This window comes from Maylandia zebra, linkage group LG13 (assembly GCF_041146795.1).
Source record: "Maylandia zebra isolate NMK-2024a linkage group LG13, Mzebra_GT3a, whole genome shotgun sequence".
NCBI classification, from domain to species: domain Eukaryota; kingdom Metazoa; phylum Chordata; class Actinopteri; order Cichliformes; family Cichlidae; genus Maylandia; species Maylandia zebra.
This window is the reverse complement of record NC_135179.1, coordinates 16808477-16832543: the sequence shown is the minus strand read 5'-3', so window position 1 is coordinate 16832543 and position 24067 is coordinate 16808477. Positions and strand designations below refer to the sequence as shown.

The 24067-nt window shown below is 43.9% G+C and overlaps 1 protein-coding gene across 7 annotated transcripts in view; it reads left to right on the top strand.

The window, feature by feature from the left end:
• The window catches only part of zmiz1a (zinc finger, MIZ-type containing 1a), a 122101-nt gene extending 98398 nt beyond the window's left edge, over positions 1-23703 (top strand). For 2 of the 7 annotated variants that reach the window (XM_023153438.3, XM_004551636.6), the window contains 18 exons: positions 12111-12246; positions 14139-14253; positions 14380-14600; positions 14695-14896; positions 15001-15282; positions 15387-15563; positions 15726-15794; positions 15938-16103; positions 16244-16385; positions 17346-17556; positions 17740-17845; positions 17972-18132; positions 18241-18308; positions 18391-18459; positions 18544-18821; positions 19187-19362; positions 19826-20110; positions 20564-23703. In XM_023153438.3, coding sequence (XP_023009206.2) covers positions 12111-12246; positions 14139-14253; positions 14380-14600; positions 14695-14896; positions 15001-15282; positions 15387-15563; positions 15726-15794; positions 15938-16103; positions 16244-16385; positions 17346-17556; positions 17740-17845; positions 17972-18132; positions 18241-18308; positions 18391-18459; positions 18544-18821; positions 19187-19362; positions 19826-20110; positions 20564-20671 — 2972 coding nt within the window. In that variant the 3' untranslated portion in view covers positions 20672-23703. Of the gene's footprint in view, positions 1-1870; positions 2061-2210; positions 2642-5519; positions 5652-12110; positions 12247-14138; positions 14254-14379; positions 14601-14694; positions 14897-15000; positions 15283-15386; positions 15564-15725; positions 15795-15937; positions 16104-16243; positions 16386-17345; positions 17557-17739; positions 17846-17971; positions 18133-18240; positions 18309-18390; positions 18460-18543; positions 18822-19186; positions 19363-19825; positions 20111-20563 lie in introns of those variants that run through there. The other 5 variants (XM_004551639.6, XM_004551638.6, XM_023153440.3 and 2 more) reach the window with 5 other exon arrangements.
• The last annotated feature ends 364 nt before the right edge of the window (positions 23704-24067 follow it).

Genomic DNA, 24067 nt, shown 5'->3' with positions numbered 1-24067 from the left:
CAAATGTTAATGAAATCTGTTTATGTTTAATGTGTCTGAAAGAAAAAAAAATATCAGCTAATATATCAAACTATCGGTTAGTTTAAAAATCACCAAATATCAGTATCGGTTTTAAAAGTCCTATATCTGTTGGGCTTTAATGGATATGTCTGCATAGCAGAGCATAAACTAACTACTAACTGCATTATCATTGGTGTAGTGGGCGATTTTAGATCTACTAATATCTACACAAGTGATCAGTGTGTTGCACTGTGTTTTGCATGTTAGGGTAGTTTCCCTGATTCAGCTGGTTAAGAACGAGTATTTGAGAAAAAAAGGGGAAACGATGATGAGAAGGCTTTGTTGGAGGTGGCTGGTGGAGTCCCTTCCACCCACTCGCATCTGACATTTATGAAATTTATTGGCAAAGCTGGTGTTTCTCTGTCAGTCAGCGGAGCACGCTCAGAGCTCAGATCAGGAAAACAGCCGCTCTGCTGTGTCAACAGTGACAGAAAACTTCCAGGGTGTGGCTGTAACTCACCCCCATGTCCTGTGAAAACACACACTTCACTAGCCAGTAAACTCCCTCACTTTAACAAGAACTGCAAGAGAATGAGTCCTCCTATTAGCCTCTGTGTAGGCACACTGTGTGAGCGCCTGTGCGTAGACACAAACCCTTGTCTTTCTTCTCTTAGCCTACAACAATCTGACATGTCTTCCACTTATCTGCTTCAATTTACTTTCACCTGATTGATTTTCTCGGCCTGTCTTTCTTTCCATCTTTGAGTCGTGCATGTGTATGTACAACTAGAGGAAAGTGTAGGCATCCTTTGTTACTGACCCAATCAACCTTACAGACTTTTATATTTAATTACTGCTGAGTAAGTGCAGGGCTCTGAATTATTAACAGGAAACTGGGTTTATTTTTAGCAGACGGGCCTCTCTTCTGACACTCTCCAGTGGTTCATTTTAGATGATGCAACCCCCAAAACTACCTTCAGAACTTTACTATTAATTTTATAGAAATAAAACTCACGGGGAAACACTTATTATGGAAGCTGCATTTGCTGCCTCTGGCTGATTGGGCCCTCTATCACACACTCCTTAATTGGTTTGGTTTATACAGTTACAAGCGAATTCATTTTAGTAATATCCCAGCTGACAGGACAGTGCAGTTGTACTCAACACACTCACACACACACACAGAAGACTTTGTTCTTGTCAAAACCGGATGAGCAAATGATTTAAATCCTCCTTTTGTTCAGGGTTGACTGATCTGGCACCCACATCTCAGGACCTCAGCCAACACCCCCACCATCATCTCCCCCCCAGGGGCTTTCGACACACCCTTTTAAAGTTATATTTCTGGCCAACAATGCCTCTGTTGTGTCTGTGCGTTTCGATTATGCGTGGGACATTTGTGAAACTGTTAATGACTGCGTACGCTGCACAAAAACCACACAAAAGAAAAACTTCTCTCAGCTGTCACGAGGCCCGTGGGCTTTTCCCTCTTCTTTATTTGACTGTGCGGCCCCATCTTAGCATTTAGGTAAGGGCAGCGAGAACAACGTCGGGTTAGGTCTTTCCTGTTCATTATTAAGAGGTGGGCGCGCAAAGACAATGAACTCAGATTCACCCTTGTGTGCCTCGCATTTTTATTCATCTACTTCAGATATTCTGCTAATCTCTGGTGTGTCTTCTTAGCTGGATGTGCAAAGTGGCCGCTGTCAGATTTTATTGTCCTGCGGACAGGAGTCCCCCTCTCTGATAAGCCCGATAACTTACTTCTTGTCTGTCTTTGAAAAGATTGATCTTTTTTCTTCTCCCACTTCCTTCCTCGTGTGTAGGCTTCCAGCCAGCGTTTTAAGCTCCACCCATTTATGCAAGTTTGCAATCTGAGCTTGCAGGGTTTTTCTGTTTTGTTTTTTTTCTTCTGGTTTTCTTTGCCCTTCCTGACAAATGGCAGTCACATTGCTGGATCATGCATGTGTGTGTTCCACAGTGAAATGTGTAACAGCTTAGAGAGACAGAGCAATGGAGAGCTAGAGCCTACACATCAATAACGGCACCTTACAACTGAGGTGAGAAGCGCTGCAAATATCTTGCCGTCTCTATCGCTAGTCCTGTTTGTCTGCGTCGCCTCGCTGTCTTTATCTCTTCCTCTCATCCTCCCTCCTCCACTGCTCCCTCTTGTCTATCCACCCCCCCCCCTCCTCCTCCTCTCTGCTGTCTCAAGAGTGTGTTGGAGCCGGTAGCAGGTACAGCAGGAGCCCATTAGTGCAGAGCCCTGCTCTGATTGGATAAGCTGGAGAAACTGGGAGACTGCCTCTGAATAATTGATGTGCATTGTGCAGACGCTGGACAAGGGAAAAAGACAGATCAGAGAGCAAGGAAGGAGAAAGAAAGCGAAAAGAGAGCGAGAGGGAGAGAAGGGAGAAAGACAGGAGAGGACAGAGGAAGTAAGAAAAGAGTGAGCAGAGTGAGAGATCTGTGCAGAGAGTGAGAGTGATAAGGCACAGGCACAGGAGGCTTGGAAGCAGCAAAAAGCTTTGAGAGTTGCCACTGGCCTCTGCAGAAACAGGAGCATTTGTGACACTTGAGTCTTTTCTCTGCGCTATGAAGGGAATGAGATGAGATGTGCAGGGACTTTGCCCGGCTCTGGGTAAGTGTCAGAGAGAGAGTGTGTGTGTCTGTGTGTGTCTGTGTGTGTGTGCGCTCCCCCCTCCACGTGCCTCTCTAGCACAGAACTATTTGGCGTATTAAGCGAGTGTGTTTGTATGCATAGCGGATGATCAGGGGGTTAGCAGAGGCCAGTTGAGCAACTGCTTTTGATCTATGATTGATACAAGAAGAAAAAGCAACAATTAGCTGCAGTGTTTCTTTAAAGTATGTTATTTTAGTACATTTAAAATAGGAATAATCATTTCAGCTGTGCCTTGACATTTGTGCATTTCAGGCTTAATAATACGGGCTTCTAGCTTTGTAGTAGTGTAACACACCGGTCGCTCGCACCAGAGAGGATCAGAAGAGATCAGCTGACCACAGGTTGACCTACATGCTGTTCTGTCATAGGGGTTACACTGACTGCCTGTTTCGTGTGTGCAAACACACACTTCGCAGTGCATTACACTTAGGTTGTTTTAAGTTTTATCTTGAGTTAGGATTTAGGGTTGTCAGTTTAACATTACAATTATAGAAATGCTACAATGCTACACTATGATTGTATGAGCCCTGGTGGCTATGCAGCATCGTACAGCTAGTAAAATCCTTCAGATTTATGAAATGTAAGAGAGGTCGTGCTCATGTTGGTGTTAGGAGTACGTGCGTCAGTGTCCCTCTTTCAGTCAGGAAAAGATGACCCACTTTTCCATTGTGGATTCTTTTTTTAAGTTGTTGACCTGTGCTTGGAGCCAGAGCCTGTCTGCTTGTCCACTCATTAGGAGAGAAGAAGAGAGAGGAGGAAGGAGGGGGTGTAGAGTGTAGTCATGGAAGGACAATGCAGTTGGATGAGTGCACAGAAAGGCTTCTTTTTTTCTTTCAGTCTTTCAGTGATGCTGAAAAGTGTTTAATGTCTGCCGTGTTGTCAGCTGTGCGTCTTTTAAAGGGTAACAGAATTTGAATGAGCAAAGGGCAGCCAGGCAATAAAAACACGAGGGCGCTGCAGGGGATTCAATCAGTGTTTAATCTAACCTTAAAACTGACAAGTTAATTAGCAAATGGCTCTTGTAAACAATATCGTAACCATTCACTGACCGGCGGTTAAAAAAAAAGAAAGAAATATACATATTTATATTATGGCACAATATGACTTCCAGCTAGCGGTAGTGGCGCTGCAGCACTTCCTGTTAGCCTGAGCAGGGTGTAAACCACTGAAACCGTCTGCATCCTCAACCTCGCAGCCACATGCAGCCGCTCTCCCCCTCTAGCCTTCCTCCTTTCTCTCTGGCTCCAGCGCTTTGTTTGTATCACTTACTCCACACACTTTGGTGAACCCCAGTGAGTGCACTCTGAGTACTTCCCATCAGGCTGTTTAGTGACTCATTCCTGACATTTGAACTGGATGTGTTTGTGTGTTTGTGTGTGTGTGTGTGTGTGTGTGTGTGTGTGTGTGTGTGTGTGTGTGTGTGTGTGTGGCCTACTTTGTTTTTGCAGTTTGTTTTGCCTTTTTTTTTTTCTTTTCTGTGAATCATTACCATGCCTTACATGTGTCACTCCACCCACCACGAGCAAGTGTGGCCCGAGCGAAACAGCGTTCGATTTATGACTGGAGAATCTGAGCAAGGGATTTCTGGCAGGACAAGCCGATGCCGGGTATTGATGTGATCAGTGGGGGAGGAGCAATAGGGCAGGACAGCAGGAAGTGTTTCAGGAAACAGTGAAATTCTCCATTCTTGGCGTTGACTTCCCCCATCTAGTCGAGGTGTGCTGATGGCCTCTCATGGCCGCTCCTCGTGAAATCGCTGTTTACTGATTCATGTGCAAAAAACAAAAAACCCAGCTTCCGTAGCTGGAATTTCATCACTTTTTAATCATTGTCTTAGATTATGAAAGAGCAGCCGCGGGAAATCTCAGAATTTCTGATTGTGTTTTTCACCCTAATGATTTCATTGAAGCAACAACAGTGTGAGATGAAAGACTCATTGTGGAAGTTGAGACAAGTAGCGTGTAGTTATAATTAAGCATGTGATATTTGCTCGTTCCCTCCAGTGGTGGCGAGCTGCACGTGGCTGATAAGAGCAGTTCATTCACAGCTTGCTCCTCTCTGATGTTCTTTCGAGCTATTCGAGGTGCTTTACTGTTTAAGCACATCTTCCCTGACGCCAAGAGACCGAATGTGTTTGTTTGCTCACCAGCACAGACCGCAGATTTCATATTTACTTTAGCTGCTTTTCTGTCCTTGTATGCGAGCATGCTTGTTTCCAGATTCCTTTGAGTGCAACAGTGCATTTTGTTTTATTGTGGATTGTGGCTGTGTGATCACGGATGGATGCTGGTGACATCCCGCCCCCCACGGCTGAGAAGTTTATGGAGGACATGCTCTGTTGCATCTGATGCAAGTCACCTGATTTTCATACTCCCAGTTATAGCAAATGTACCCAAAGCAAGCATGAAGATTTCCCCGCACGAAAGATTTAAGGGAAGCAAAACGAGTCCGCAACTATTTAAGTTGCATGTCCCTGTAAACCAACTATTTTAAGGTTTTGGACTTTTGGTTGGTTAAACAAGCAGTAAATAATCTGTAGATTAACCAAAACGTATATTTTGATTTTACTGAACGAGCATTTTAGGATGCATATGTGTTATATACAAAGGATTGGCTTGGCTTTTGTAGTTTAATATATTATATATGGCACACATAATGAAAATATCTATTGCATCAGAGCGACCATTTAAATCTGCAATAAATACTATGGCAGGAAATGTGAATCTTTGCAGGGAGTCTCAGTCAAGCTCAGCTTACCTGCAAATGGATACATTAAAAACATAATAAAGAGTGTTTTTGGTGGCAGCACGGAGATCCTCCAGCACTTTCAACCTTCTGCTCAGATCTAGCCGTCATACTGCATTATGTTTGGTGTTTATTCTGATTCTCATAACTCTGCCACATTTAAAAATGTGTAATTTGAACCCCACAGAAACCAGCACCTGCAGGAGATGTCAGAGTGATTCAGGTAGAGCTACCCTCCCTTTTGGGCTGCAGCATCTCTTTTGGCTTGTGACCCACACACACACATCCAGGGGAGGAGGGGATCTGCCTACTCCCTCCATCTCCACCTGTCCTCTTGTCTAGCATCCTTCCATCCATCCTCCACCCCCCCCTCTGTCCTCATATCTGGTGTACAGCCAGAGGTTGAGGATGGAAGTCTTCCCGATAAGGAAGTCGCTTTGCTTTTCAGTTCAAATTAACAAAAAGCAATAATCAAGTCTTTTTGAAAAATCCAAACAAAACGAGGCACTTTCAAGCTAGAAGATCTGGAACACTGTGATTCGTGTGAACGTTAAACTAAAGGCTTGGTTTTGGTCGACTGTGATTTTTTGACATAGAGCTTTCTCTCTGCAGGGCATGTTTGAGTTGTTCTGCCTCCAAGCTGTTGAGACTAAAGCCCATTTGATATGCTCTTCTCTTGGAAGAAGTTGGCTTAACAGAGAGGGGGCAGGAAGGGGGATATCATTGACTGCTTAAATGGCTTCCATTACACTTCGGCAAAAAGCATGATTTTTTTTTTCCACAGGATTTTATATCCCCTCCATATTTGTATTTTGCATAATATTTTGTACCCACACAGCATAATTCTACCTGCCAGTGTTTTACAGACCTCTGCTTTTGATATCTATTATAAATTGCTTCTTTTTTTTCTTTTTTATCATCCCACACATTGTCTCAGAAGGCTTCTTTGTCTAGTGCCGCAGTGTTCATGCTCAGAAAGTGTAATTTTTCATGTAGTATTTTCTTTTTGTGTGTGTGTGTTTTGTTATCAACAAAAACTACAGTAGAGCTGCATGTTCGGTGTTACATGTCTCTATCAAAGCGTGCCGCGACTTGTGACAGAGGCTTTTTTTCTTTTTTTGTGTGGTAATTTTAGGATCAGGCTTGATGTGAGAGTGTACAGTATGAGGGATGTGCATTCCTGCTGAAGATTAAACTGATTAAATCCTCCACAATTAGGACAATGCTTTTGCTGAATGTGGCTCAAACGTGTTTGAGCTTTTGTGCAAACCAACCTCATTAAGCTATTTAACCGAGTTTATACTTTGCAGTTGCTTCTTCTGTCAGAATCGTACAAAGAGGAGTACGAGCAGCAAGAAATCTCTACCTGTTTCTACTTCATAAAACTCCTTCAGCCGTTCTTTGTGTTGCCATCCAAACTAATGAGGCTCAGAAAGTCTTATGTAACATCTCCTTTTTAGCAGCTTTCTTGAAAGCAGCTAACCCTTAAATATGTATGCATAAAACAGCCAAGCCCTCCAGCTGCTACGTGATACTGTGTCAGTAATAGATATTCCATATCAGTATCATGGTATCACAGTGCAGTCATGGCTGTAACTGCAGTCTTAAGAGGAAACAGGTGCACTTCTCTTGCACTGAATTTCAGTTGCCATGCAAGCTTTAAAAAAAAAGAAAAGGGAAAGGGCTGACACTCCGGAGCACTCTTCTCATACAGGCTTTGAAAACTCAACAGTACTTTCTTTTAGTCGCAGTTCACAGTATTTAGACATCAGCTCTTTTCTTTTGCTTACCACATTTGTACTGTTTTAATTCCATTTTGGAAACATGGCTGCCATAATATACTTTTGATAATGCACCTCAGCTGATGCTGTCTTTACGTTCTTCTGCTGAAAATGAACCCTCCCCCCCCGTGGTGGGGCAGTTTTACCCAGCTTCTTTTCTTAATGTTTGCGTATTGATCATATATAAAGCGACTTCACATCTAAAGTCATTTTTATCAAATGTGTGACATGCCAGTGCTTTCCCCCCGCCAAAATGGCCTGTCTGTTTTGTTTTTTAATTTACTTTTATTTATACACACTATAATTACGCTGTATTAAATGCGTGGTGAACTCTGTTCCTCTTTTAATGCAGATGTCACCCTCTGAAATAGTCGTTTGAGTGGGTGGAAGTTCACTTTACCTCTGCACTTGGCATGCTCAGACACAGGGCTGCTTCGCTGTGTTCACTCTTTAAATCTTTAACCACACAATAGTACACTTAGTACAGTGATTTAGGGCCACAGCACAGCAGCACTCTTTTGCTGTTGCCTTCAGCATCTTTGCTAAAAGTTGAATACCTTGCGCTTATACGTGGCAGAGCACCGGCTTCATATTTCAGAACAGGTCAGGTGTTTATCAACAAAGTGGGGTCGCTGTCTTGCGGCTAACTCAATTATATTAGGGCGGATACATTTAAAGTATTAGCAATCTGTCAGGATTTCTAAGGGAAATGATATGCTCAGTAGCAGAAGGCTTTTACCGCACACGCAGATGCTTACACACACACAGCACTGCCAGAGTTCATAGTAATTAGCATTTGGGTTTCCTTGTAAAAAGGACTTGTACATACACTCTGTCATTAGTTAATGGGCCTTGCAGCCTGTTACCAGGGCTTATTCTCCCTCCCTTCTGCTCCCAGAGGGGCTGAGGTGAGGTGAGAATGAGCCAGGGCTTCTGCTATCAGTCAGCCATATAGCATTAAATACAGCTTGAGTGAGGAGGACCCATATGTCTCTGGCCATTATTCAATTAAAAGTCCCAGCTTCTAAGAAACGGAGATGGTTGGAACGGGTTCACGAGAGCTTCAGCTTATGTCCGGCTTTCCCTGCAGAGCAGTCTATGTGCTCAGGAGGAGGCTCTGTTTAAGGCTGGAGAATCCACTGAAACTTGTTAGAACAGAATAGTAGCTTCAGATGAGCCCCAGAGGCTTGAATGTCACCGTTGTCTACAGATATTAGTCAGGCAGATCAGTAACTGTGGTTTTAGTCATGTATTACGAAGAAGCGCTTGACTCTGTCAGCTTTTTGAATGCTTTTTAGAAAGTCTCAGATGGTGAGATTAGCTTAGATAAACTCATTTGCTGAATATCTGTGGGCTCACCAGCTGCAAGTCAAGGACAAGGAGATTCTCTATTAAATGCTTTCGAAAGAATTTGATGATGGAACTATTTAAAAGCACAGCACGGCGTAACTGAGAGCTGACTCTTCGATGCAGGTAAAAACAGCAGTTTATGATGTTATTGTTGTGAAAGACTGTCAGACTGATGCGTCAAGAAAGTAGTTTCAGGAACACTTTCTCCATCAGCTACAATCTCTATACTTTTTTACCCAACTGTAAATTGTCAGCACATTATCAAGTAGCCCTGACAGTGTAGCTATTCAGCAGAAATAGGATAATCTCACCGTTTAAAGCTAGATGTAGCCACTGTGAGTAACCCGTTGTCTAGTGGATGAGTGTTGTGAAGCCTTTAGGTTACCAAGTGGTTTGTTTGGTTTTTTGTGGGGTAGGGGGTTGGAGCCAGAAGTGGGCATGCTTGGGTTATATATTGTAAACTCATTCTAGCTTTTTTAAATGACCCACTAGCTTTTCACCTGTGACTATGCTGATTTGTCTGCAGATAATTTACGTTACAGTGCACCGGCTACACGTGCAGCTTAAAGATGTACAGCAGGAATGATCACTTGATCGTCGGGTGGAAAGAGTAACTGTGAACTGTGTCAAGACCCACCTGACTCCAGACTTTTCATGAATGGTGACATTTATATAGGAATAAGGACCAAAACACTTTAAATGTCAGGCTGGTACAGAAACGTAAATACGTTTAATTGTGCTGTAAAATTTGGGCTTTTTATGATGTTTTTTGAGCCTCAAGTGGCCATTTGTGGAACTGCAGTTTCAGACTTAGATTATACCATTATGTAAAAGAAGGAAGGGGGGCATCAGTTGGGAAGACAGCGAGGGTAGTCGTACAGACCGGGTACAAATTTTCGTGTTCCCTTAGATGATTTTTTTGTGGAACACCACGTCAATTTGGATTTCCCGGAATGTTGGAGCAGACCAACATAACCTGAGGTAGCGATCCAAGATGGCAGCACTGAACATAAACAGTACTAAAAACTGTAGACTTTGAACCTGTTTTGCCACTGTTGTGTATTTGTAATTCACTAAATGTGACTGATTGGGCTTTATCCACGAATGTGTTTTTTAAGAGCATAAAAATAAGTATTATGCCGTGTTGCTAGTGATACCTGAATGGCTCTAAGTTGGTAAGAACCAAAATAAATTTTCCCTCACTGTATCTGGAACGCGCTAACTCGGGAGTGACGCAACTCCAAGATATCTGGAACACAGCAACAGAGAGACAGGGAGCCGGATTTAAACGCAAGGAAAAAGTGAAGTAACGACGCATTTCGAGGATATTGTAGACTGCAGGCCTTAAGCCCCATGTGTATGTTCTCCCATAGCAGTATTGAATTCACAAAATTAAGACCTGTGTCAAAATGATGCATTAAAAAACGTTTCCCAGCACACAAAATATGTATAATTAATAAATTGGGCTAAAATAGAAGGCTCCGATTGAAGAGCCATTTGGGAGCCATAAGAGCCAGCTCTTCTAAGGGAACCGAGCCAGAAGACCTCCCATCACTCTTAAAAGTACCATTTCCCAAAGCTGAACTATCTCAGTAATCTTGCTGGTTTCAGGATTCTCTCATTCTTAAGTAAAGTTGCAATCATGTTAAAGTTACCAGAGAATAGAAACATGGCATTCTTTAATATTAGAAACAAAAGACGGAAGAGAGTGAGAAAGGCTTTAAAGAAGAATCTTTAAGTAGCTGACCTTAACTTGTCTCAACCAGCCAGCTGTTAGCACCTTCAGAACAAACTGAAGGCTTTAGTTTCATCTTTCTATTCATTCAACGGGAATGAATAGAAAGATGAAATAAAGAGAGGTGTAATGAGACGGAGACCTTGTCTTTATATTCTTCTGTTTTTGTTGGCTGGGTTGTCTGCACGCTTGACATCTGCACCTCATGTTCTCCATTAGCGAAGTCAACAAAACAACTTAATGGATAGTAGTAGAGACAGATGCCATCAGAATGCTATTTAAATTTGTATGAGGACCGAGGGCGTGCGGGGCTCTGTAAAGAGGAGGGCCGTAAAGAGGTAAAGCGAGAGGAGTATGGCGGGCGAGTTGTGGGTGTGTGATAGTGTTGGCAGAGGTTTTAACACAGGGGGCTGTGAGGTGAAAACAAGGTCATGTACACTGTACTAAGCTCGCTAAATATGCACGACGCCCAGAGCAGACCCTCACTCTATTATGAATGACATCTGGCCTTGGCAGCTTGTTAGATTCAGTAGCTCATAACCACGCTGATGTGATAAGTCGCCATTGCTCTCTTTTGTCCTCTGCCTGTCTCTCCCTGCCTCAAAGCAACTCCCATCACTCGAGCTTGGAGTTTTAGGTCTAAATGGTGGGTTGCCTGTTGAAGAGACAGTCCCTCTGTGTGGAGGTGGTGATTTAGTGGGGAGATAAGCTCTCCGTAATGGCAGGGTGGAATAATTCCTCTTTAACTAGGAGGCTTGGCTCTCTCCACCCTGCAGAGGAAAATGTAACCGCTCCTCTCCTTTATTTTTTCCCTTCTCTCCTTTCTTTGTTGTTCCTTTCACTCCTCGTCATTTTCGAGTGACTTCAGAAATAATCACTTGTCATGTCATGTTTTTAATTTCCTTTCATTTAGATCATTTAGACATAGTGTAAATCTTAATGCAGTGCCAATTTCAGTGTCATGGACTTTGTAACACCCCCTCCGCCCCAAACCTAGTAACAGCACCTTCTAAAAGCTGCTGTATCTGGCTCTACAAGGCTATAAATAGCATCTTAAACTATTTAATAAAATGATGAACACGGTAACCTTTCTTTTGTTAGGCTGATGTTTGTCAAGGCAACTTTCAAATAACCCATCGATTAAAAAAAAAAAAGAAGACAACTTGATTGGCATTGGGGAAAAAACACAACAAAATCAAATAAAATTGGCACATCATTGGAACAAGAACAAAAAATCCCAACTCTTATCTTCATGAAGGCGGGATGAGAAGGCTGTCTGATTAGTCCTTAGAGACATGAGAGGACAACGAGGCAAAGAATAAAGTGGTGCTGATGAATGAAGGAAGTGGAGGACTGAAGATGTTACTGTTTCTTACTTTCTACACGGCTCTTATCTGTAACCCCAATCACTCACTGGTGTCTGCCTCTCACGCTCCATTTCAGCTTTTTCCTCACAGTGGCAGAGAAAACTGGGAGGTCCTTTGTGCTGTACATAGATCTCAGTTTATATTTGACTCTGCAGGTTGATATGACGTGTAAGGCAGCTGTTGTGGAAACTACACAGAGCGATTGATAATGGAAGTGTTGCATTAGGCTGCCCCCTGGAGGCTTTAGCAGTAACATCAAGCTGCAACCGTTAGACACCTGTAATTGTGTTTATTGAAGGAAAACTTTAAAACTCTGTTATAAGCGACATTCTGTGTGATCATTTGCAACCATAGAGCCATAAACATGCGTCTGATAATACATAAGTACCCAGTGCAGACCAGTTGTGCACACGAGGAATCATGAACCTGTCATTGTGCTCTCCTTGCAGCCCTGCTGTCGTCGTGGTGCGAGGAGCTGGGTCGCCTCCTCCTTCTGCGTCACCAGAAGAACAGACAGAACGAACCGCAGGGGAAAGTCCCCATGCAGCCCGGCATGAACAGCATGAAGCCCGGCCTCACGCACAGGTGAGATACATGCCCTGTCAGATTACAAAGCCTGCTGCAGTTGGCTCTCAGTAAAGTCACATTTTCAATAAAGTGTGTGGTGGGAGGAAACTGCATCTGAATAACCAGTGTACAATATATTGCCAGCTTCCCATGCATGTGAACTTGAGACATCCCATTCTAAGTCCATAGGGTTTAATATTATGTCGGCCCAGCCTCTGCAGCTATAACAGCTCCAACTCTTCTAGGAAGGCTTTCCACAAGGTTTAGGAGTGCTTATGGGAATTTTTCACCATTCTGAGATCACACACTGATAATGGACGATGAGGCCTGGATAACAGTCTCCACTCTAATTCATCCCGAAGGTGATCTGTCAGGTTGAAGTTAGGACTCTGTGCAGACCAGTCAAGTTCTTCCATACCAAACTGTTTCCACAAAGTCCAAAATGTTAAAGCATTAAGAGTTTCTTTTACTGGAAGTAAGGCGCTGAGGCCAACTGCTGAAAAACAGCCCCACACTATAAACCCCCTGCACCAAACTTTACATTGGGTACAGTGCAGTCAGACAAGAAGCATTCTCCTGGCAACCGCCAAACCCAGACTCACCCATCGGATTGCCAGATGGAGAAGTGTGATTCGTCAGTCCAGGCAATACGTCTCCACTGCTCTCGAGTCCAGTGGCGGCACGCTTTACATCACTGCATCTGACACTTTGCACTGAGCTTGTGATTTAAGGCTTGGATGCAGCTGTTTGGCCGTGGAAGCCCATTCCATGAAGTTTGCCACACACTGTGAAGGCCGCAGGAAGTTTTGAGGTCTGTAACGACTGACTGCAGAAAGTTGGCGACCTCTGTGCACTGTGCGCCTCAGCACCTGCTGACCCCACTCTCTGATTTTACGTGGCCTACAACCTCATGGTTGAGTTGTTGTCGTTCCCAATCACTTCCACTTTGTTATAACAGCTGACTGATATTTAGCAGTACAGGGGGCATCCTATCACAGTACCAGCTTGGAGTTCCTGAGAGCAACATGTTCTTTCACAGATCATTGTAGAAACAGTCTGCATTCTTAGGTGCTTAAATTTATACACCGTAGTCATGGAAGTGATTGGAACACGTGAGTTCAATGAATTGGATGGGTGAGTGAATACTTTTGGCAATATAGTGTTTATAAGGCATCAGAGGAAGTCATTAAAGAAATTAAGGTTCACATCTAACATTCAGGCCTCATGAGGGTTTCCACTGATTGGAGAAAAGCCAGAAAAATTTGTGGAAGTGAAGTGATGTGAAGTGCAAGGGCAAACCTAGAGGGAAGACAGATGTGAGGTAATGCTTTTAGAGAACAGCATGTGCTCGGACCTCTCTCAAAAAAACAAAAAGAGAAGGGGGGGAAAAAGCCTGGAGTTAGCCAAGAGTCCTGTTTGCTTCTGCTGAAGATCTTGGGATAATGTGTATTTATGAGGAAATATTGAACATGTCGTCCATTCTGAGAGCTAACCTCTCAGGGAAAACAGGGTGCCTTCCAAGAGCAGCAGTTCCCTCCCACACTGCTGGCCACTTGCCTCTCCCCTCATGGAGACTTAGCTTGTTTATCATGTGTAACAGAATCTCGTATTTTACTCTATTTGTTTTAAATCTGAACGCTAAACATTCCAGATGTGTACTACCTATCCTTATCCGAAGAACTTAGATGTTTACCGGTGCATGCGGATAGACGAGTCCTTATCGGCACATTTGGAAATTTTGACTCATCTTACTTGTGCAATCATTAGCAGATTTCCTGGCTCGAAATGTGGTGTGAAACTCAACGCCAGACATTTAAATTGAATGAACATTTCGGCTTAAGAAACCCTAGAGTTACTCAGAACTTTAAGTGACATCAGGCACATTGTTTGTGTTTTGATCTGTTTTCCAGTGATGGCTCATTTCCCTATGACTCTGTCCCCTGGCAACAAAACGCCAACCAGCCCCCTGGGTCATTGTCCGTGGTTACAACAGTGTGGGGCGTTACCAACACATCACAGAGTCAGGTATGTCCATGCATGAAAAGCACCCACTCTGTAATTATATGAGTTCAGCAAACAGTTTTAAGACAGGTTTATTGCACAAACCTAGCAGATAGTTTCACTTCCTCTTTGATTCTTTGTTAAATATAGGTGCTAGGCAACCCAATGGCAAACAGCAATAACCCCATGAATCCTGGGGGTAACCCAGTGGGATCGGGCATGTCTGGCAATGCAGCAGGGCTCAATTCACCCCAGTTCAATGCGCAGCAGCAACAATTCCCAAATAAAGGCGGTTCCAGCCAATCATACATGCAGCAGAGCATGTACGGCAGGCCCGGCTACCCCGGTGGTCCTGGAGGATACAGTGGGAGGTGAGAAACAGGATACCAGTCTTCTTTTTTATTCTTTAAGACAGCAGCTCCGGTTTTAAAAGAGTGGTTAAAACATAAATCATGTGTTCATCAGTTACTCTGGAGGCCCGAATGCACCACCAGGAGGTATGGGAATGGCCTCCCACACACGTCCTCCTGGTGACTTCACCCAGCCAGCTGCTGCAGCTGCAGCTGCTGCTGTTGCTGCCGCTGCTGCTACCGCGACAGCCACTGCAACAGCCACTGTAGCGGCGCTGCAGGAAACCCAGAATAAAGACATGAACCAGTATGGACAGGTACAGTACACATCTGCTATGAGGCAAACAGTTTGATGGAGGAAGATGTTAGGTAACTACCTGCTGCAAAATGTAGCCATTAATTATTCGGTTGTTTTCTCCAGATGTGTCCATCGTTCCAGATGGGCCATGCTCCAGCCTACAATAGCCAGTTTATGAATCAGCCAGGCCCACGAGGTCCCCCTGGGGGAATGAATCCATCCAGCATGGGATCTGCCATGAACAACCCCAATATGAGCGGGCCTCCAATGGGTATAAACCAGGCGAGAACCCCAGGCATGACGCCTTTTGGAGCTCACAGCCAGAGGATGCCTCAGCAAGGTTATCCCAGTGGACCTCGACAGGGCATACCCATGCAGGGGATAAAGAGGCCATATCCTGGGGATGTGAGTGGAAATATCAGACATGAATATTCTTCTTGTTGTAGCACCTGAGACATGTATATATATATAATGTCTTTTCTTCTTTTTTTTAAACTTTCTTCTTGAAGGGAAGCTATGGAGGTCAGCAGTATGGGCCAAACAGTCAGTTCCAACAGCAGGGGCAGTATCCCTCATCAAATGCCTCCAGACCATTGCCCTCTCCTAACTACCCCAGCCAGAGGATGCCGGGGCAACAGGGCCAAGGGCAGTACCCGCCTGGCATGCCCATGAGCCAGTACTACAAGGTTTGTTAGTCCATCATTTATGCATACTCAGGGTCAGAAGGGGGGCAAAGGAAGCGAATTATTCAGAAGATCAGGACGTTTGAACCCTTGTCACCTAAACTATAGTGCATCCCTGGCACTAAAGGGAACTGTATCAATTCCTTTTTGCTTTTCCTTATTCAGCAGGAGCCCTTCAACGGTCAGAGCACCAACTTCTCTGGAGGCGGATACTCTTACGGCCAAGGCAGTGGGGTATGTTTTTCCTTCGTACCCATGTAAAAGTGCAATTTCAGTTTTAGCAGGTGAAGACATTGGTGCCAGATTTGAGCCTTTCATGTCTGTGAAATGACTTTAACAGATCTTCTGATTATTGCACTTCCCCCACCTTTCTTTAGCCCCCCAGGCCTGGTAACTACCCACACTCTCCAGTCCCCGGAAACCCCACACCTCCCATGACCCCGGGAAGTAGTATTCCGCCGTATCTGTCGCCAAACCAGGATGTGAAGCCCCCGTTTCCAGCCGACATGAAACCAAATATGACAGCGCTTCCGCCCCCTCCAAGTAAGTACCCAAGCAGACCTGAAACGAGTCGTTCACATGACTCATTTGTCTGTTTTTGTCCTTTTTATCCTTTTATCTCACCTCCTGACATTTACATTCTGAGATTAAAAGCCATCCTCTCCCGTTTTCCTCGTCTGCAGCTATCCCCAACGAGGAACTACGTCTGACGTTCCCAGTCAGGGACGGAGTGGTGCTGGAACCGTTCCGCTTGGAGCACAACCTGGCTGTCAGCAACCACGTCTTCCACCTTCGACCGTCCGTCCACCAGACCCTCATGTGGAGGTGAAAACCTTGTAGTTTCGTATTTGTTGTTACTAGTGCAGCATGTGCACAGCAAGCTCTAAAATGGATGTGTGGTGAAAGTTGCTACATTGTGGGTGCTGTTATTTTAGGCTGTTGTTATAGCGCCACATGAATGTGACAGACATGAGATACTAAATCACATACTAAATCACGTGTTACTGCAGAGTTTATTAATAGTGAGAATCTTGATTTGTCGTAAGCTAGCACAGTGTTGCCTACATACAATCCGCTTCATTTCTTTGTATTTGACATCGAAGGAGGCAGATTTCTTTTTTTTTCTTTGCAAGGTTTTTGCCTTCATCAGATAATGTAATAGTGAAGAGTACACAGGAAAGGAGGGAGAGCGAGGGCCTTGGGTCAGAATCAAACCCGAGTTGTTGCATTCAGCCTTGCGACATCTCCTCACCCCCTGAGCTAAACTGGCACCCGTGTTTTTTATAAAGTGGTCTTAAGCAATAGTTCTCCAGGATTTCTGGAGATCTTTCAAAGTTTTTATTTGGACACTGCCTGCTTTTCCAGTCATTTTCAGTTCTTTCCTCATAGCTGCCAAAAACAAACAACCATGAGCCAAAAACCTGGCATATGTCTTCAGGGTGTGCAGTATGTCCTTAAAAAATAGAGTAAATTGGACACGTGGAGGGCAAAAGATGAGGTTACAGGTCTTAAAAAACAGGCAAAATCCAAAATCTGGCATCTGACCCTTCACTTGATCCATCTGCTATTCATGAAGCGTCATCAGAAATGGTCTCAGTGGATGGGTGTCTGTCAATAAGTCATCCTAAGGAAGGGAAACAAGAAAAAAACCAAAGATTGACTTTCAAACTCATTAGAATTATTGGTTAACCTCTGATGCCTGATGTATTGTACAGACTGTGCGGCTGTCGTTTTGTTTTTCCCAGTTTTTTCCACTAACTGTTATTCCTCTGGTTACCCTCGAAGGTCTGACCTCGAGCTGCAGTTTAAGTGCTACCATCATGAAGACAGGCAAATGAACACCAACTGGCCTGCTTCCGTCCAGGTCAGCGTCAACGCCACGCCTCTCACCATCGAGAGGGGAGACAACAAAACCTCCCACAAACCCCTGCACCTGAAGCACGTTTGCCAACCCGGGAGGAACACCATCCAAATTACGGTCACCGCATGCTGTTGTGTGAGTATTCGCATTCTCAGAGCACCGACTAGCAGCTTTGATATGTAGCGGCTTCATTCATTAGTTCAGACAAGCTGGAGTGATTTACACACACGTGATTTCAATTTGCATTGTCTGGAGTATGAATGAGATTCAGCTGTCTGTACTAATTCTGCTTGTGTTCATGGCTTCTTTTCTTTGCAGTCCCACCTGTTTGTGCTTCAGCTGGTCCACAGGCCATCTGTGCGATCCGTCCTCCAGGGGCTCCTGAAGAAGAGACTCCTCCCTGCAGAACACTGCATCACCAAGAGTACGGCTCCTTTGCGTAGTTAATGTTCAATAATACATCCGAATTCAGTGAACTCAACCCTGTTTCTCTTTATCGTTCTTTAAGCACATCTATGACTGCTCCCTCTGTGACACTTTATATTTTCAGTTAAGAGAAACTTCAGCAGCGTTGCGGCCTCGGCGGGCAACACTACTCTTAACGGGGAAGACGGCGTGGAGCAGACGGCCATTAAAGTGTCTTTGAAATGTCCCATCACGTTCAGACGCATCCAGCTACCTGCGAGGGGGCACGACTGCAAGCATGTTCAGGTTTGCGTGCATTTAAGTGGAAATAATGTTAATGGAAATGCGTGCCTGGTGTTGCAGTGAACGGAAGAATATTATCCTAATGAGGATTTGTGATGTTTCTGTCTGCAGTGCTTTGATCTGGAGTCCTACTTGCAGCTCAACTGTGAGAGGGGGACATGGAGGTGTCCTGTGTGCAAGTAAGGAGGCTTGTGTAAAAATACGTTTAGGGAATCCATCCAGTAGCTTATGTGTTGTTTTAATTCTGGTTTTTTTTTATAGTAAAACTGCGTTATTAGAAGGTCTGGAGGTGGATCAGTACATGTGGGGAATCCTGAATGCCATCCAAAAGTAAGTTCACTCTGTTTAGCCTGTTTTTACACGCACAAATTGTTTAGACGTGAAGCCAACATGATTTGTTTTCTCCTCCAATAGTTCAGAGTTTGAGGAGGTAACTATAGACCCCACATGTAGCTGGCGACCTGTCCCCATCAAGTCTGAGCTACACATCAAAGAAGACCCCGACGCACCGCTGGCCAAGCGCTTTAAAACAATGAGCCCGAGTCAGATGACCATGCCTAATGTGATGGAAATGATCGCACAGCTAGGGCCAGGCCCCGGCCCAGGATCTGGACCCGGACCTGGGCCGAGTCCATACCCACCACACCCCGGTCAACATGTTAGTGGCAACGGGGGAGATTACCCGGGAGCAGGTAATGAAAAGCAGGCAGCGTCCTGCAGTGTAGAATAATAACAGGAGAGTCATCTCATTTATCGGAAGAATGAGCCGTTGTGCATTTTGCAGCAGGATCTATTGATGTGTCTCTAGTGCATTAAACAAAGAAACAGCCCCAAGGAGAGTTTTATGCTGAAACTGTGTTTTAAAAAATGTTCCTGCTCTGATAAATGTTTCTCATCAGTAAAAAAAAAAAAGTAGAATGGGTATATCCTGTTATGTAACTGCTTTGATAAAGGTACATTTTATTTGCAACATCAGGGATTCCTCATCAAATGAGTGAGCGGGACCAAACTGCAGTTAGCCCCTTCAAAAGATGTGTTTTATCTTCTCTCCTTGTAGGCAACAGCTACCACACCCAGGGGAATTTCGACTTCCCTCACGGGAACCCCTCCGGAGGTGGAGGGGGTCCCCCTATGAATGACTTCATCCATGGACCTCAGCTATCCCATCCTCCGGACGGGCCTGGTGGTCTCCTCCCACAGGATAAGCCCCTCAGCCACAGCATGAATGATCCAGTGAGTACATCTGACTTTGGCTGCTCATGGTTTATGGGAATAAAGTTGCACATTAAGCTTTTCATATATTTGGGCTTTTTTTAATGCGATGCTAAGTTAGTCATGTTTGCTGCTTAGTCTGAGGAAGAAACTCTCTAGAGCATCTGTGCCGTACTGAACACCTGTATTTCTTATCTGACCAAGGTGCAGCCTGTGCCTCTAGCCAGCATGTGTGCTCAGTCATGCTCACATGTTCATGTCACCGTATAATGTTGCAGCTGTACATGTCTGCTGATCGCAGCTTCCATTTAGAAAGCCTGTTCCATATTATTCACGCTGGAACTCATTTCGCTCCCCCCCTTCCTTCCCCCCTTAACACTCTCTCCTTCCCTCTCTGTGTGTCTCTCTCGCTTTATCCTCCTCCTTTTTTCCCCTCCCGTCTCTCCTTCACTGTCGCTCTTTGTTTGCCCTCTCGCACTTGCAGATGTCCCATTCCGATCAGTCCCATAACTCCATGCAGCAGCAGAGCTTGCATGCGTCTCCCCACCCCGGCGGCCAAACAGGGCCGCCTTTACATCACAGTGTCCAGTCAGGGCAGCCCTTGCATCACAGTGGCCAATCATCGCACCCGCCTCGCCAGTCGCAGCCTCAGCCGCAGCCTCAGCATCCCGGGCAGAACAGTCATCCTCACAGCGATCTGAACTTTAACCCCTCCTCAGATGGGCAGATGGGTCAGGGAGCCCAGGATATGCCCGAACCCTCCCTGGATGTAAGTGTGTCTGCTTTGGGTGCCGTAAGCTAACTGTTGACCTGTTGTCTGCCGCAGCTGCTCTCATCTCTCTGCTGTTTTCTGTTAACATTTGACTCTCGGCGGTAGCTGTTTATGTGCACGCTAGCATCAACTTTATTGATTGACGAATTTTATTGAATTTTATTTTTTCTTTTATTTGTATTCTTTCACTTATTGTTGCATGTGTGTTGTTGCTGCCTGTGTTTGAGTATGGTAATTTCTGTAACTGTGAGACATCTGCTGCTGCCTATCTTGGCCAGGTCTCCCTTGAAAAAGAGGTTTTTAATCTCAATGGGATCTTCCTGGTTAAATAAAGGTTAATAAATAAAATCAACACTTCATATGAAGTCACTAGAAAAGGTAAATTTGCCTTCCTTGAAAAAAAGAACAAAAGAAATCATGTTTTTGTTTTTTTCTGCCTTTCGTGCACAGTTGCTTCCCGAACTGGCGAATCCAGAAGAGCTGCTCTCGTACCTGGACCCCCCCGACCTTCCCACCAACAGCAACGACGACCTCCTCTCCCTTTTTGAGAACAACTAGCACCTTCGCCTTGCCCACGAGCCCCTCGTTCACCCCCGTGGGAGTCGTGACGTGTCGGACCACCCCGTCCACAGACGCCTGACCGACCTCCTGTTAACACTTCAAATCAGCTTTCTTATGCACTTACACACAAACGGAGAATGTGCGGCACAGGAGCACAGCTGGGGGGGGGGCACCTGTTTGGGAACTCCTAGGGAGAGAGCAGGAGAGCCTCTCGTCCCCCACACTTCCTTCTTTCGCTTGTGCAAAGATTCAACACACCAGTTCCACCACCTCTGACTCAAAACACGCCATTTACAGCCATGTCGGTGGGCACTAAAGTGACTTCATATATACATATATATATATGTGTGTGTGTGTGTGTATATATGTATACATATACATATATATATATATTAAATATTTGTGACTTTTTTTCAACTGAAAAACTGTGCAGCTATAATCATTATATGTAATCAACACAGAGGAGACAGGAGCCGTTGTGGGCTCCAGGAAAAGTGTTGTAGCTTTGTTGTTTATATAAATATCTATAATTTTCATTTTAAAAAAAAAAGGACGAGAGTCGGCGGCAAAGACATTGTCTTGTAAGAGTGTTTTTACCCTTGAAATGTGTTCTTCCAAAACTTTGGCGTATGCCATGCCCTTTGACCTTGCCACCCCCCCACCTCCCTAGACTTCTGAATGTGTGTGTGTGTGTGTCTGTGTGTGTCTGTGTGTGCGTGAGGTGGTTAAATAACTGGAACTCATCAGAATCAGTGCACTGAGAGGACAAACTCAATCGTCCTTGAGTGTCAGCGGAGGAGGCGAGTGCACATAGTGTGAAATGTGGTGTGTGTGTGTGTGCCCGACTGCGAGTGTGTTTCCGCGTCCTCTTTCGTTTGCCTGCGAGCGTACGTGGAAAACAGCGGGAGAGAGAAAGTTTGAGACAGAAGAGGAGGGGGGAGGGAGGGGACAATCTAGCTTAAAGAGCTGTCTCAGCACCTGTGTATTTATTGTGACGTTTCACTTCTCATCGAATTCAGCACAGTTTCCATCACAAGTGCATGTGTGCCAACGGCTCCTGTTGTCTTTTGTCCAGCCTAGATGTGCTTGATCAAATCATTATCTTTCTAGTCTTTATATTTATTATTTTATTGTAAATTCATCGGGGGTTTTTTGTTCTTTGTCAGCGTCTTTGTGTTTTCTTCGTTCAACCTCCTGCTCCCTTTCCCTTTATTGACACGAATCAGTCACCGCAGCTGTCCTGTGCTTTTTGTAAGGGGTTGAGTCTGGATATTACTGTGTGTTGGTGTAACAGCAGGATTTCAGCATCCCACAGACATCCACAGAAGTTTTTAAAATCACTGTTTTATAAAAAAAAATCAAACACACACACAGAAAAAAAATCTGTATGACTGTACTGATCTTTTGTTGTTTTATTACTGTTTGGGAAGGGGAAGAAAAAAAACAACTTGCATGACCCGACAGTGTTTCCAGAGCTGTTGTATATACCCTTTGTGAATACATTGTGAATGTACAGTACTGTACCTAACTATTACTGGCATCTACATGGTACTGCGTGTCTGTCGGTGACAACTCACACACATTAAATACACACAGTCCCCAATAAACAGTCCAACATTGTAAGGAATTGATTTAAATGCACTCTCACTGGCTTTGTATTAAGTACCTGTGTATTGTGTACAGTTTTTTCCATTACTCTGTGACTTTGAATCAGCGGGAAGAAACATATAAAAGGTTGTTAATGCAGCTCTGGGGTCCAGATTTCTCCAAAACGCATTTGTTCAATATTATTGGATCCTCATCTTCTTTATTTAAGGTGAGAATGTGCAAAAAAAAAAAAAGTCCTCTGGATGGTTTTGAGGTGTGATACTGAGCTTTTCATAGCCATCGATCTGTGTGTTTCCATCACTTTTGTTTTGCATTTTAAGTTATTTTTGTCCAGTGTTTGTATGAGAGTAAAATTTGGTTTACATCAGTTTATGCAGTAAAGACAATGAATATGAAGTAAACTGTATGTCATTGGTAAAAAAAAAAAAAAAAAGTCGCCCATATTTAGGCTTTATGATCCTTTTTCAAGAACCACATTTTGGCTTCAAGAGTAATCACATGGCCTGCATACAACACAGCTGAAAGAGTCAAATGTTGTTTTGTGTTTGTTTATATGTTTGTTAAAGACAATGCACTGCCGCATTGGGATGTTTTATTTCCCTACACAGTGTGTAATTATGACTGTAACCTTTCACAAAAATCGAGTAATTTTCGCGACACACTTTGTACTAGTTGAGGATTTAAAGGAGAAGACGATTAATATTGTAAAATGAAATTCGGGAAAGACCCCCAGTAAGTTTTGGGGGACGGGTTTGGGATATAAGGGATATTTGTACATAATGTAAATGACAAATAGAGACACGTTAACAGAAATGTATTCATTTTCTCCAGTGGGAGTGTGCATAGTGTATTTAGAATTTGTAAAGCTTGCATCCTCCTGTCAGACATTGAATTGGGAAAATGAGTCTGTGTTTGATTATGTCTGTGCAGACCTCTCTAACCATGCCTGTTCATTTATGTAAGATACTTTATGAACCCCTTCGACAAGGGGTTCAAGAAAAAGAAAAGACGTTTTTCCTCTTGTGTAATATGAAAATTCTGTGTATTTCGTTATTACCTGTGTACTTTATAAAGGTGCTACGAAATTATTCCGACCTTTTGAGGTATAATTGGGACTCGGGAGACATCGAGCTTCGAGAAGGCTCTCGAGGGTTGTTTCCAAAATTTACAGTTTGTAAAACATTTTGTCAAATTTATAATTTTTATGCAATTTGGCAAAACTTATGCTATAAAGGTACAATCTGAAGTGATTGGCACAAGTGGCAGTTGTCTATTTGGTTTTGTACATTCTATGTACAATCATTTCATATTCTAAACTGGTCAGAAGAACATTGTGATTTTTAGTCTTGCAAATCTGTATGTAGTTAGATGATGTGACATCCTAATATTTATCTAATAAATATGTATTCAGATGAAACACAGTTGGCAGCCTTCTGTGTATTTTGGGCTCGACTTGTCCAACATGTTCCATGGAACAATAAAAAAATTCAGTTCACTTGTATTTACATGTAGTGCAAAAATCACAGAGCAGTCGCCTCAAAATGCTTTTAACACAAAGAAACCTCTGGCGGAACAACCACAGGGAGGGGCAGTCATGTGACGCAATGAGTTGGAGTTAATTAGAGGAAGACAGGACAAACTGGAAGACAGTCAGAGATCACTAATATCTAGTAACTAAATGCAAAGTGGTGTGTAAGCACATAGTGAGTCATGGAAAGCCCTCGGCAGCTAGGCCTATTATAACATAACATAATAAAACATAATTAAGAGAAGATTCAGGGTTAC